Source organism: Akebia trifoliata, chromosome 8 (assembly GCF_017979445.1).
Source record: "Akebia trifoliata isolate Shusen 1 chromosome 8, ASM1797944v1, whole genome shotgun sequence".
Lineage (NCBI taxonomy): Eukaryota > Viridiplantae > Streptophyta > Magnoliopsida > Ranunculales > Lardizabalaceae > Akebia > Akebia trifoliata.
The window spans coordinates 9,833,961-9,849,558 of NC_141382.1; the positions used below are offsets into that span (position 1 = coordinate 9,833,961).

A 15,598-nucleotide genomic window follows, 5' to 3' on the forward strand; every position below is an offset into this window, starting at 1 on the left:
TAGAGATCATCTTCACCAAAAATCAGCCCATTCCAAAACTTCAAACTCATGTTTTGCCAAAAAGTTTGCCATTAAACGTGACCCTATATATATATATATATATATATATATATATGGGAAATGTTCAGCACTAAACATTTTTCAAACATGGGTTAGAAGTTTTGGAATGAGCTGATTTTTGGTGAGGATGATCTCTACGGTGAGGAGATCATCATCACCAAAAATCAGCCCATTCCAAAACTTCTAACCCCATCAAAAGTGATTTACAAAAATTTGACAGTTCATGATTCTTTTACTTGTAAACTAGGGTTAGAAATTTCGAAATCAGCCCATTCTGAAGCTTCTAACCTATGTTTTGAAAAATGTTTTGCACAATGTTTGGCACTCTTTAGAGCCTCCGAACACTCCCCATATATATAATATATATATATATATATATATATATATATATATATATATATATATATATATATATATATATATATATATATATATATATATATCTATATATATATATATATATATATAGGGAACGGATCAAGGGACATATGCTAAAACATGTAACATTAATAAATTTTCAAAATATAGGTTAGAAGTTTCGGATTGAGCTGTTTTTTTTTTTTTTTTTTTTTTTTTTTGTGAGGATGATCTTTATGATGGAAAGATCATCTGGAAAAAAAATCAGTCCAATCTGAAACTTCAAACCCCATTAAAGTGATTTAGAATGTGGATCGTTGATTTTTTGCCAATAATTTGAAAATCACTTTTGATGGATTTAGAAGTTTCAGATTGAGCTGATTTTTTGTGAGGATGATCTTCTCATCATAGTGACCATGCTCGCAAAAATCAGCTCAATTCAAAACCTCTAACCCATATTTTGAAAAACCATTGTTTTTACATATGTCTCATTAACCGCCCCCATATATATATATATATATATATATAGGGTAGCGTTCAAGGGCAAACTTTTTGGCAAAACATTTTTCAAAACATGGGTTAGAGGTTTTGGAAAGGGCTGATTTTTGGTGAGGATGATCTCTACGGTGAGTAGATCATCCTCACCGAAAATTAGCCATTCCAAAACTTCTAACCCATGTTTATCAGCTGAAAAATCGTGGACCGTCCTTTTTTTGTAAACTGTTTTTGATGGGGTTAAAAGTTTTGCAATTGACTGATTTTTGGTGATGATGATCTCCTCATCGTAGAGATCATCCTCACCAAAAATCAGCCCATTCCAAAACTTCTAACTCATGTTTTGAAAAATGTTTTGCCAAAAAGTTTGTTAAAAAGTTGGCCATTGAACGCCCCCCATATATATATATATATATATATATATATGGGTCCCGTTCAGCACCCTAAGTTTTACCACACACTTTAACAAACGTGTTTTGTCTTACATGGGTTAGAAGTTTTGGAATGAGTTGATTTTTAGTGAGGATGATCTCTATGGTGAGGAGATCATCCTCACCAAAAATCAGCTCATTCCAAAACTTCTAACCCCATCAAAAATGGTTTACAAAAAATGGACGGTCCACGATTTTTCAACGTGTAAACATGGGGCTAAACATTTCAGAATGAGCTGATTTTTGGGGAGGATGATCTTCTAATCATAGAGATCATCCTCACCAAAAATCAGCCCATTCCAAAACTTCTAACCCATGTAGGACAAAAAACGTTTGTTAAAGTGTGTGGTAAAACTTAGGGTGCTGAACATTTCCCTATATATATATATATATATATGGGTCCCGACACCAAACATTTTGGCCAACATTTTAGCCAACCATTTTTGTCCTATTTGAGTTAGAAGTTTTGCAATGGGCTAGTTTTTTGTGAGGATGATCTCTACGGTGAAGAGATCATCATCACCAAAAATCAACCCATTCCAAAACTTCTAGCCCCATGTTTACAAGTTGAAAAATCGTGGACCGTCCATTTTTTGTAAACCATTTTTGATGGGGTTAGAAGTTTTGGAATGGGCTGATTTTTCATGATGATGATCTCCTCACCGTAGAGATCGTCCTCACCAAAAATCAGCCCATTCCCAAAACTTCTAACCCATGTTTTGAAAAATGTTTTGCCAAAATGTTTGGTGTTGAACATTTCCATATATATATATATATATATGGGAAATGTTCAGCACCCTAAGTTTTACCACACACTTTAACAAACGTTTTTTTGTCCTACATGGATTAGAAGTTTTGGAATGGGCTGATTTTTGGTGAGGATGATCTCTATGATTAGAAGATCATCCTCCCCAAAAATCAGCCCATTCCGAAATGTTTAACCCCATGTTTACAAGTTGAAAAATCATGGACCGTCCATTTTTTGTAAACCATTTTTGATGGGGTTAGAAGTTTTGGAATGAGCTGATTTTTGGTGAGGATGATCTCCTTGGAGATCATCCTCACCAAAAATCAGCTCATTCCGAAACTTCTAAGCCATGTAAGATAAAACGCGTTTGTTAAAGTGTGTGGTAAAACTAAGGGTGGCGAACGGGACCCTATATATATAGGGGGGCGTTCAATGGCCAACTTTTTGGCAAAACATTTTCCAAAACATGAGTTAGAGGTTTTGGAATGGGATGATTTTTGGTGAGGATGATCTCTATGGTGAAGAGATCATCATCACCAAAACTCAGCCCATTCCAAAACTTCTAACCCCATCAAAAACAGTTTACAAAAAATGGACGGTCCACGATTTTCAGCTTGTAAACATGGGTTAGAAGTTTTGGAATGGACTGATTTTTGGTGAGGATGATCTCCTCACCGTAGAGATCATCCTCACCAAAAATCAGCCCATTCCAAAACCTCTAACTCATGTTTTGAAAAATGTTTTGCCAAAAAGTTTGCTAAAAAGTTTGCCATTGAACGCTACCCATATATATATATATATATATATATATATAGGGAAATGTTCAGCAACAAACATTTTGACAAACATTTTGGCAAAACATTTTTGAAAATATGGGTTCCAGGTTTTGGAATGGGCTGATTTTTGGTGAGGATGATCTCTACAGGGAATAGATCATCATCACCAAAAATCAGCCCATTCCAAAACTTCTAACCCATCAAAAATGGTTTACAAAAAACGGACGGTTCACAAATTTTCAACCTGTTAACATGGGGCTAGAAGTTTTGGAATGGGCTGATTTTTGATGAGGATGATCTCCTCACCGTAGAGATCATCCTCACCAAAAATCAGCCCATTCCAAAACCTATAACCCATGTTTTGAAAAATGTTTTGCCAAAATGTTTGTCAAAATGTTTGTTGCTGAAAGGGACCCATATATATATATATATATATATATATATATATAGATATGCGTCAGGTTCAAGGGCCATATGAGAAAACTTTCGTTTTTCAAAGTAAGGGTTAGAGGTTTTGGATTGAGCTCATTTTTTGCAAGGATGGTCACTATGATGAGAAGATCATCCTCACAAAAAATCAGCTCAATCATAAACTTCTAAATCCATCAAAAGTGATTTACAAATTTGTGATAAAAATTGGTAAAAAATCGACGGTCCACATTCTAAATCACTTTTAATGGGGTTAGAAGTTTCAGATTGGGCTGATATATTTTTTTTTTTTTTGATGATCTTTCCATCATAGAGATCATCCTCACAAAAAATCAGCTCAATCCAAAATTTCTAACCCATATTTTAAAATTTTATTTACAGTCGAAAGTTTTCCCATATGGCCCTTGAACCTGACCCTATATATATATATATATATATATATATATATATATATATATATATATATATATATATATATAGGGTCCCGTTCGGCACCCTAAGTTTTACCACACACTTTAACAAACGCGTTTTGTCCTACATGGGTTAGAAGTTTCGGAATGGGCTGATTTTTGGTGAGGATGATCTCTATGGTGAGGAGATCATCCTCACCAAAAATCAGCTCATTCCAAAACTTCTAACCCCATCAAAAATGATTTACAAAAAATGGACGGTCCATGATTTTTCAACTTGTAAACATGGGGTTAAACATTTCGGAATGGGCTGATTTTTGAGGAGGATGATCTTCTAATCATAGAGATCATCCTCACCAAAAATCAGCCCATTCCAAAACTTCTAACCCATGTAGGACAAAAAACGTTTGTTAAAGTATGTGGTAAAACTTAGGGTGCTAAACATTTCCCATATATATATATATATATGGTAAAAGTGTTAAAACTAAAATTGGTGAGGATATTTTTGAAAATTTTAAAGTTAAATGGGTAAAAAATGAAAAAAGATCAAATGGGTTTAACGGGTAAAAAAAAATATTGAAAAATTATAGGGAGTGGAGTGTAAAAAAATAAATTGATTCCCACAAAATTATAATTTAAAGAAAGGATTAAGATGGTAAAAGTAAAAAAAATAAAGTTGTAGTGTAGGTTGCGACATTTGTCCAATCACAAAACTTTAATGGAAGGTTCAGTTTAGCTCCAACTCAAAAAATAAAGTACTGTTTTATTATATAGATATGAATCGGGCTCTACAACCAAATCCTATCCAAAGTTTGTATTATATGAGTTAAAAGTTTTATAATGGGCTGATTTATTTATTATTATTATTTTTTTTTTGAGAATGATCTATGTAAAGATTCCTCCTCACAAAAAATCAGATTACTCCAAAACTTCTTCTGACCCCATCAAAAGTGATTTACAAACTAATAGTAAAATAAAACCAAAGTCCTAGTAAAAAATGTGGTCTAGGTTAGGACATTTGTAAGGATGATCTCCTTGTCATAGAAATCATCATCATAAAAAATCAGCACATTATGCAACTTTAAGCCCCTATACGACAAAAAAAACTTTGACTAGGGCTTGGACAACTCACTGTTGAATTTTCATTTTAAATTCGTCCATTTTCAAAATCATGGATCAAACCCTTCCACCATAAAAAAAAAAGGATTTTTTTATCAAGTTTTTCACGAAATCTTCTAGAGGGCTTTGTCGTTGGATTGCCAATGTCAGCTCAACGACACTTTGTAACTTTGAACAAAAGTTACGCTCATCATCTCCTCTCGAGCTAACCATTTTTTTTGTTCTTCTTTAAGGCTGTAGCTGAAAAGACAAAAACTCCACGGATAGGGATCCCACTCAATTTCTCTTCAGGGTTTTCTTAAACCCATATTTGAGGGTTGTGACGAGTGTCGAATTTATAAAAAAATTAAGGCCAAGATGAAATTTTATCCTCATTTTCTGGTTGTTTGAGGGGCTTCCCTAGCTTTGGGACCCATAAACAGGGTCTCCTCTCCATTTTAGGGTCTTTTGGACTTCTGGGGAATGTAATGGGTGTGGTGTACCAAAAAAGTACTACTAAAAAGGGACTCCTCTCCACCAAGACTTGGGCTTTCATGTGCATTCATCTTGTCCTACAAAAGTAGGAGAATGGAGGTCAAAAGACAGCAAATCGTCAATTTAATTTGCTGATCCCTTATTTGGCAAATTTTCCGAAAATTTTGAAAATTTTGTGACACGTATTATATTTCCACACAAAACAAAACAAGCTTATTTCCAAGCATATCAAAATATTAATTAAAAGCTTGCCTAGAGCAAGAACCTAAAGTATTATAAATATATCTCAAAACTTACAAACTGGTCTCCATTGTTCTAAAGGTAATACTAGAGTGACTTCCCAGGACACTGGATTCGACATTGAGTTGATGTGGTGCTATGCACTGAACCATAGATGTTTTTCACTTGTATCTTGATGAAATGCATCCATGGTTCTGTGCACACCTCCACGTCGGGGTAGTGCTGATCGGAATGTCATAGGAAGCCACTACAGCATTTTTCTTGTTCTCCATCAAGCCAACACCATAAGACAATAAATACTACCCAATATGCAGTGATGCTGGCCTCAATCATACCAACTCACACGTTATAAAAACTATCATCTACCCAAAATCTCCAGCACTTGCAGGACACTTCATGCCATGCAGCTTTATCAAATAGACTGCAGTACCAGATGAGGGCTTGCTGTCAACAAACTAATGAATCTGAAAATTGGGCTTGTAAATGAGGCAGATGTTAGGTTTCATGATCCCAATAGAGATCTAGATTTTGGGGCAGTGACCAAGATGATAAATCTGAGCAAGCTCAGATGATATATTAGCAACAATTTTGATGTGAGATAGGGAATAGTTTTAATTTGATAGAACTCCAAATCAACAATTTAATATGATACGCCACACATTTAACATCTATTCAATCAAATCTACTAGCATCTAAATTGTTACCACTTAAGGTGCATATTGTCCAAGAAAATATTTATCAGGTATGGTTAAAACCTTATTATCCTCACTAACGGCCTCTAGAGTCATAAGATCGGCTACGATCAGATCTCACCTGCCAAACACACCTCCAGCAATCAGAACCCGGAAAATCAGAAAAATGGTTATCATAGCTAGGCTGACTGAAAAATATTAAAATTGAAAATCCATTATTTTACAGCAGGGGAACGAGATCGAGATAAGCTCCTGCTCCGGCTCGAACTGGGACTCCGCCGACTAGCACGTTTTTGGTGAGGACGCTGCACAATGCTAACTCAGTAAAGCAAGGAAATGAAAAGCAATCAATTGCACAGCATTTTTCTTTTCAAGTAGGCTTAAGAACTTACAGAAGGTAATGGAGATATGGATCTTGATGGAGATCTGCAAAAGTTCCAGAAACAATCCAATTCAATAATATCCACAATTTTCCTTTTAACAGTCCCATGTCAGAGTAACCATATAATAGAAAGAAAAAGGAAAAAACTCCAGCACCATTCAACATAAAACATAGAGTCAATCTTGTAACAATTCCTACCTCAAGCCTAGAAAGGATACTTCACCCAGCAGGATCACGAGAACCTAGCTGACCCAATCAAGTGAAGATAAAACATCAACAAAAGCAGAATATGTAGTCAAGATATTAGGATAGGGGAGGGTCAACTTTCCATTTGTATCACTGAATTTCATGTTAAGACTGAGTGCAACTCCTAAAGCGTGTCCACTTTGGAGGAGAAAATGATTATGAATTTGTTCCCAAAATCACTAGTTCACAGTAAGTAATCCAACTTTAGTAATGCATTCTGTCATCCTCTCTGTCCCAGCCTAGCTCCAATGGACATGAGTTACGCATAATGTATAAGAATTAATATATCATTCAGGTTTCCAAAGCTGCCCGTCTATGAAACAGCATACCTACCCGACAGAATGAGTTGCAGGCACTTGCGCCATATCCCTCAAGTTCCTAACATGCAATCCCCAAAATCGCCGCATATCTAGAGGGGAAACAAACAAGGCAACCTTCGTAAACATGGGATAATAGACGGGCAACCCGGAATGCACTGTCAATTATCCTCATTTACCTCTTGAAACAAAAATATTATGAAGTGAAGCAAGTACTAAGAAGATTAAAAGGAAAATAAATAAATAAGAGTGCACGGGGATATAATTATAACATTTGATTAAATGAAGGAAAGGGCGCCAATGCAAAGGGGCTCCAATGCGAAGGGAGGACCTCATGTTTAAGAAGTAATCATGGAACCGATGGAAACCACTATTATTTATTTTATATTTTACAAATAATTTACTATTATATACATATAGTACCAATACAATTTTTTTATCTCAAGGAGAAATGCTTGGAAAGATACAAAATCATGGTTGGGAAAGGTCAAAGAGGCAAAAGCATTGGAAGTCTATTTTTTTCGTTGAACAGCTACTCACATATAAGTTGTCCATTCATTTGACAATCATTGGAGCTTTAAACTAGAGTCAACAAAGTTTTTAGGTCTGAAATCTTGGTGCAATACTATACATTCCGTACAATAGGTGAGCTGATGTGCATAGGTGGTAGCACATTCAAGAATACCCATACCGAAACAAATTGCCATAGCCGATGTCCTTGACAAACTCAAAGAACATATGTAAAGAAAATCCAAAAACCTTACGTTTAATGCAATTTGGTATCAGTCTAAGTAGAAAACTTAGTTAGACATTCATTCCGTACAATAGGTGAGCTGATGTGCATAGGTGGTAGCACATTCAAGAATACCCATACCAAAACAAATTGCCATAGCCGATGTCCTTGACAAACTCAAAGAACATATGAAGAATATAAATACATAATGTGTAAAGAAAATCCAAAAACCTTACGTTTAATGCAATTTGGTATCAGTCTAGGTAGATAATTTAGTTAGACATTCATTACCCTCATTAACATATAAAAGACTGCAGTTGCAGTTCTGAATACCCTCAGAAACGAGAAACATGCATTAATAATGATCTACAACCTTTATCATCAAAGGCAATCACCTAGGCACTAGGCAATGAGAGACCATATTGCCTCTCCTGCTCTAGGTGTGGTGATACAAATACGCGAATCGGATACATCTCAATTAATTTGAATAGTAAAATACCCAACTTCTAACATTGCAATAGAGAGAAAGAGAGGTGAAGGTAATCCATGCATACATGTCAATTAACATGCACAGATAGAAAACATCTCAATTAACATAAATAGTAACTTAAAGAAAAGACTTCCTCAGTGCATAAATGCAAATTGGTTTACAGAGAGTATGTTCTATAGCTGGTACACCAAACTTCGCAATCAGAAGAAAATGAGTTCACTTGAATGCAGCACCAAAATCCAGTCAACAAATTGCAAGGATCATTTTATACAAATTGCAAGTCCCAAGCCCAACTAAAAGAGGTTGACAGGTTGGCAGCCCAAATAAAAACATCACCATCTCCTAACATGAATCCTGATCCTTCATTTCATTTGGTTCATGCTAAGGTGTTGACATGGCTTCAGATAACATTGAATGGCGGAACAAAATTCACTCAGCCAACCAAAATTTTTGGGGTAAGCATAACTTACACCAAAACATAACTTTTTCTAAAAAGACCATAAGAACCCAGTAAAAGCAGACTAAAAATTCTTTTGTTTTTGTTTGATAAGAGCAACCGAATGTAGAAGACAAAAATAATGCGGCAGGGTGGGGGAAGGACTGAGAAATCCCAGTAATTCCCAGTAACTAACTAACACACACACACAACTATATATATATGGGCAGCGTTCTAGGCCCTAAAGGGAGCCAAACATTTTTCAATATACAGGTTAGAAGTTTTGGAATGGACTGATTTTTTGTGAGGAGACCATATATTAAAAATTGTTTGGCACAATGTTTGGCTCTCTTTAGGGCCTCCAAACGCTACCTACAAACATGAAAAAGGATCAAAGGAATATAATCCATGAATTACATACCGAAAATAGGTTAATGGAAGAACAAGGCCTACCTTGATAAAGATCGTGGCTTTGACCATGAACGAGAAGCTGAAGAAACAGACCTCGATCGAGATCTATGACGAGAGCGAAGAGAAGATTTGTACTTTGGAGACTCACTGCAAAACAACTCACAATTGGTTAAGAACCAGTATCACACAACAATACTCTAAAACACACCCATGACAAATGAAACAACCTCCGACTCCTGCTTCGACCATAGCTGTAACTGCGACTAGGGCTTCTGCTTCTCGAGTAGGACCGACTATGACTCGGGCTCCTGGATAAGCTCCACCTTGAATCATATTCCTTCACCTATAATAACCAACTGAATGCGTAAAACTCATGCAGATAGAGTTGTACGACACAAAAGAAGATATCAGCATTCACGACTATAAGTGTATCAAATAGTACCCGAATATACGACCGAGAAAATGCATTCCGAAATTCAGAGTCATCAAGTTTCCTAATCTGCAAAGGAACAGAAAATCACAAATAACCACCTAATATTTCAAGGAAATTACCATGAGAAACATTGAAGATCATCCACTCTGATGAGCCATTAATTATTTATTTAATACTATCAACTTACTGCGTATTTCAAGTCATCGTAGTTTGTGTAATCCACAATTCCTGTGGTGCCTACAAAACAAACATAGGACAATATTTTAGAAGTAAAATTGGAACTGAACAAAAGGAAACCATGAATAGACTATGGACCTTCACATCAAAACTTAACCATCTTATTAAAAGCAAATGGTATCAGATTTTATTTGTAAACCGGGGGGGGGGGGGGGGTGAAACTAAAATTGGAAATGAACAAAAGGAAACAACAGATAGACTTTGGACCTCCACATCAAAACTTAGAGAGAGAGAGAATCATAGATGTTGAATTTGAAAGATTACATCATTTTAAGTCTATATAGGACTTGAAATTCAAAATAGAAAAGGTACATAGTTTCATGCTCTTTGTTTAGTGCCAAAATCCTGTCTTGAACATTCTCATCAATCTGTCATCTCAGAATAACAAGTCCTGAGACTCTCCCGGCAAGAGTCATGAAACAGCAGTTCTAAAGCAGGAGCAACATCACAAGTAAACATGTATAGGCACTCCTCCACACTTAATGTTGTGGATAAGTTGAATCTTCGATATATTTGGCATATGTTGTCTTACAGATGAAACAAATAATAAAAAACTATCAAAATTAAAAGTTGAATGCAGCTCACCGCCACGATCACGGAACACTTGTGAGAAACAGACATCCCCAGCTCGACGCATGTGATCCTAGCCATGGAATACATGCAATTTAAGGCCCATAGAATCAAAGAAGATAAACAAGTTCAAAGGAAAAAGAACGAGAGAAAGAGATGAGTTTGGAAACAAATATTAATAGATTAAGGACTTAAGATTACCTTCAAATCTTGCCATGAGGCAGACGATGGTAATCCAGTTATCAATACTGCATAAAGAAAAATATAAGGCAGATAGTATCATAGGCAGCGTACAGAATAAGACATGAGACATTATTAAGGATGGGAATGCACACCACGATAATCAGAGTGCCTGGAGACTCCACCACGACTACCCCCGCTACTGTAACTGCTATAGCGATCAATTGATGATGATAGCCCTCGCCCGCCGTGAGCAAGTTCTACCTATAAATAAATGGAAACATATGGAATACTGATTCACAGGTACTTGTCAATCATAGAGCAACAATAGCATCAAAAGCAACCAAGGATACCAACCCGAAGTCGATGTCCATCAAAGTTATACCCATCACGACCATGAATAGCATCTTCAGCATCGCGAGCATCTTCAAACTACAGCACATGGAGAGCAGAACAATTAATGGAGGGGTAAGCCACACTTTCACCCCCTGTGGTTTGGTAAAATTCCATGTTGACCCCCAAACATTTTAACAATTGATCTCACCTCCATAGTCACCAAAGTCGCCAACTTTTTCAAAAAAATCGTGTTTAAATTGCGATTTTAAAGACTGACGATTAAATCACGACTTTTTCAAACACGATTTAATCTTTGACTTTTTGAAAAAGTCGAGATTTAAAGAAAAGAAAATGTGATTTTTTTAATTTTATTTTTTTGGCTGAGCAAGCTAAAGGGTTTTTTCAAAGATCATTTATTCTTAAGTTTAAAATAGGATTTGATGATATAAATGATAATATCACTTAGTAGAAAAAAATATGTTGTCTTAACACTATTTCGATTTTTTTTTTTTTTCAACTTTTTCCCTTGCCGACTTATTCCCAAACCCCAACTTGGTGACTATGCTCACCTCCCCCATAGTTATCTAACAGGATCAATTACCCCCTTTCCGTCTACTTACCATTAACTAAACAGTTAGAAAATGATTTTTACTTTTTATGATGACCATTTTACCCTTTTTTTAAATGTTATTCTTTTTTATAAACAAAAATATCCCCATGAAAAAAAAATGGGTTTAATAGTGAATGTTTAGACGGGAACATTTTCATAGTTCTAAAATTTATTTATTTTGTATAAAAAAGATAAAATTAGAGGGTAAAATAGTAAATAACATCTAAATTTTAACACCGTGTATTGTCAAAATGTTGGGGGTCAACATGGAATTATGCTAAACCATAGGGGGTCACCCTTAATAGAATAAAAAAGATGCATACATTACATATGTAAAAGCATTGCAAGAAGTGCACATGATGCCAGTTATCAAATAACTAAATGACACCATGTGTCACTGCCCAGCATCTTTTGAAGTTCCCTGTGTGCAGGTGGATCAATTTACCTCGACAAATGCATAACCTGGGGGTCTTGGTGGGATCTTCAGATCAATATCCACGATTGGTCCATACTGTAATGTAAAAGCCAATAAGAAAAATACAAAAGTAAGCATTACGCAAATAATGCAACAGAAACTACTTTTTTTCCATTCTCACATGTTACTATGTTATCCAAGCATACCAGCTTGGATGGATCACCGAGTACCAATAATGGGAACTGAGACAAACCCGAGACAATGCATTTGGTGCATAAATTGTTTTTAAGAAATGTTTGAAGCAATTAACTGACCTTTAGATCCATTTATCTTAAAAAATCATATTTCCATAACCATATGAAGCACACCAAGAATAAACTAAGATGGAAAAATCTCTAATGCTTAGATAAGCTACCAAATACCAGTGGCCTAGTGGATAAGGAGAATGACTTTTACTTGGATGATCATGGAGCCAACACTACTGGGTATGTTTCTCTATTTATCTATTATTGCATTCAAAAGATATGGTGATTAATGAAAAAGAATGTTCTAAGTGGCATTTAGTGAAGGGTCATAGGATTTTAAGTACAATAGAAGGTGCCATTTAGCTAAGTTGGTAAAGTCTTGAGGAGAGTTGATCTCATGGCCCAGGTTCAAGTACCATTAAACCCACCTTCACCTTTGTTAACCACTAACCCCTTGTTTGCCTAGCAAAAATAAAAACTATAGTGTAATTGTGTACACCATGTGTTCAAAGTAAAAGAACTGGTAAAGTAATGCAACACTCCATGGAATTAATGAAACATGAATGTTTTTTGCCCGACTTCTGGGTAGAACTACATACCAAACATCAGCATTATTCAGGATTTCTAACCATTAAGTTTATTATAAATTTCTATTCAAAGATATCTAACCATTCAAACAAATGTTCTCTTGCTTCAATTTTTTATTCATGAATGTTTTGCTTTTCTAAATGTCTCAATTACTCTCTCAAATACACACAACAAACTTTAAATAATAAAAAAATCAAATCGTTTTCTTTGACCATGGCAATACCAAACTGTCTTGGCCAAGACAAATCGAAATGAAACAAAAACTTAGATCATGGATGAATCTATCTAGCTAACTCAAGGTTCATAGTTATCAAATCTTGACATCAAGGGTGAGTTGTACAAAACCCACCAACACCATGCCATGATCATAAAGGGTTTTGCTGACCATCTAAACCTTCGGCACTGGCAGTGCAAATAAAAGTGTTAAAGTTCCTTTGTTCATATGAAAATTAACCTCAACAACTTTGTGGTTCACCTCCCCCATTCCCACCATCTCATTCCACGACCTCCAAGTCTGAACAAATAGAACAACAACCCGAAGTTGTTGGCATAAACCTTCTAAATAACCAAAATAGATATACAAACTAGCACAATGCAATTGGATGCAATTTTTGGTTCGAAGTAGAATAGATCCCTCACTATTTCTACCAGTCACCATCTCGACAAAAACCCGATTTTCCACACCTTATTATCCCCCAGCCAAGCTTATTATCCCCCAGCCAAGCAGAAGCCACGAAGAAAACATTAAGAAAGTCGGAAGACCATTGATTATGGGCGTGACTGGCATAAGAAGCTCCTGTTCGCACTCTGGGCCTATCGAACGTCTATTCCTACCAATGCAACGCCCTTCGAATTCATTTATGGAATGAAGGTAGCAAAACATGTAGGACTCCCTATTGGCATTCTTGCAGCCCTCCAAAAACTTTGCTTGTCACTAGTTCTTTTTAAAAAGTTCAAGCATAATACTTTTTTTTCAAATAACAAATTTGGTCAGTTTTACACAAGATAACTAAAGGCATAGGGAAACGACTCTAGGAGAGAACGTGTATATGTCTAGTTTAAGGTGGGGTCAATGAAATTCACCCAATTAAGTACATGATACACTATAGAATACTGAAATAGTCAAAAAATAGAAAAAGTACCCATTGTCGTGTCAGTTCTTAAAGTCATAATTACGATGAATAAAAAGCAATGCCCACAACCCCTTACATTGATTGTCTTAAACAGTGCTTTTATTATGGATTTTACCTTTTAAATATGCACCTAATTGAGTGTGAAATGCCCTACCACGTCATATTTTTAATTTATAAAATAATTTAGTAGTGTCTTATGTTTCTATAACATGTTTTTTAAGTATCATGAACCAAATTTGAAAATATTGCAACAAGCGAAAAATATAATCAATCAATAACAAAGTAGAATTAGGTGTATAATATATGAATCAATCGCAAATAAACAGAAACATGTGACATAAAAATCTATTGTTACCTTGTAAAACAGATCTTCTACTTCTCGTTCACGAATATCGCCGGGGAGGTTGCCGACATAAAGTGTTCGACTTGATCGACTACTCATGATTACTGAAACCATAATAAAAAGATATAAATTACTAGAAAACGTAGACAAACAGAGGAATTTTAAAACTTTCAACAAAAAAAAGGTAGATCAAAATCAAAAACCCTAAATTTCTCATTCTAAGCAGAAGAATTCAATTATCGATACAACCGACTTACTGAAGGAAATCGATCCAAAATACACCTGTGATTAGAGCCAAATTTTAACAAAAAATAAAAATAAAAAGCTTCTCCACTTGCCTATTTTAAAATAATTAAGAAAAATCAAACAAAATAAAATAGAGAGAAACCAGATAATGGTTATGATTTCTAGGGTTTAGAACTCATGGAGAGAGACGTACCTTCGCAGCAAAGATAATGGAATTTTCGAGGGTTTGGTTTTTGCGAGGTGAGAAGGTGAAACCGGTAAATCGGTATATATTGGATGGGCCGGACCGATTTGGCTACAAAGTCCACATGTCAAAAAACAAAGCCCACTTGTCAACATTGTTGACTGAAAATCTTAAGCTACTGTAACTTCTACAGAATCGTGAGAAATTTGAGGGTTGGTTATTAACACACCAACTTATACTTATAACACAATAATCCATGTTAATTGTTGTAAGTAGGGGTGTCAATGTGTCTGTTCCAAATCGATTCTTATGATATTTGAAAATATAACCTTTATATTTTATCGATTCTGGTTCTTGTTTGTTCCGATTTTAGTTTTAAAATAAGTGGAACCCGAAACCTGAACAATCAAAACTCATGGGTACTCGTCGGTTCTGATTCTCAATAATCGAATGAGAAAAATTATTTCAAAATCATTATAATAAAAAATTTCTTCTAAAAATTAACATATTATTTGTAAAGTATCAACTTAATAATAATTTGTTCTACTAAAATGATGATTTAATGACTTTTATTTTCAAATATTAAAATGTACTTCCTTTACAAGTAACAAATTTAAAAAGAAATGACTCGTCTTAAATTCAAATATTTATGAAATATTGAAATTTATTTTATATCATATATGTTTTTTAAAAATAGGATTACCTTGAATCATGTATAATGTAAAAATAAATGACAAAATGAATCGGTTATGGGTACCCACGGGTACCCATCGGATAGAACCTAATGGTTCCGATTCCTATCAGTTCGATTCCACATTAAACTCGACTCTAA

At 35.1% G+C, this 15,598-nt stretch overlaps 1 protein-coding gene across 1 annotated transcript; it reads right to left on the reverse strand.

Annotated features, from left to right (window-relative positions):
* Window positions 1-6,085: 6,085 nt before the first annotated feature.
* Window positions 6,086-14,901, reverse strand: LOC147395997 (serine/arginine-rich splicing factor SR30-like). Its single transcript, XM_086450312.1, has 14 exons — window positions 14,776-14,901; window positions 14,349-14,440; window positions 12,058-12,123; window positions 11,024-11,098; window positions 10,822-10,930; window positions 10,688-10,734; window positions 10,502-10,559; window positions 9,867-9,916; window positions 9,689-9,745; window positions 9,474-9,589; window positions 9,289-9,393; window positions 6,624-6,657; window positions 6,456-6,536; window positions 6,086-6,352 (listed from the first exon to the last, which is right to left on the reverse strand). The coding sequence occupies exons 2-14, from the start codon at window positions 14,433-14,435 to the stop codon at window positions 6,308-6,310; spliced, it is 930 nt and encodes a 309-aa protein (XP_086306438.1). The 5' UTR covers window positions 14,436-14,440; window positions 14,776-14,901; the 3' UTR covers window positions 6,086-6,307.
* Between the last annotated feature and the right edge of the window lie 697 nt (window positions 14,902-15,598).

Bases quoted from the DNA above. Each gene is read 5' to 3' on its own strand.
- LOC147395997 (XM_086450312.1), bottom strand. From the start codon at position 14,435: ATGAGTAGTCGATCAAGTCGAACACTTTATGTCGGCAACCTCCCCGGC. The intron at 9,746-9,866 runs GTAAGTTGATAG...GTTCCTTTGCAG, and splicing joins ACGATGACTTGAAATACGCA to ATTAGGAAACTTGATGACTC. The intron at 6,537-6,623 runs GTAAGTTCTTAA...AGCATTGTGCAG, and splicing joins CCATATCTCCATTACCTTCT to CGTCCTCACCAAAAACGTGC.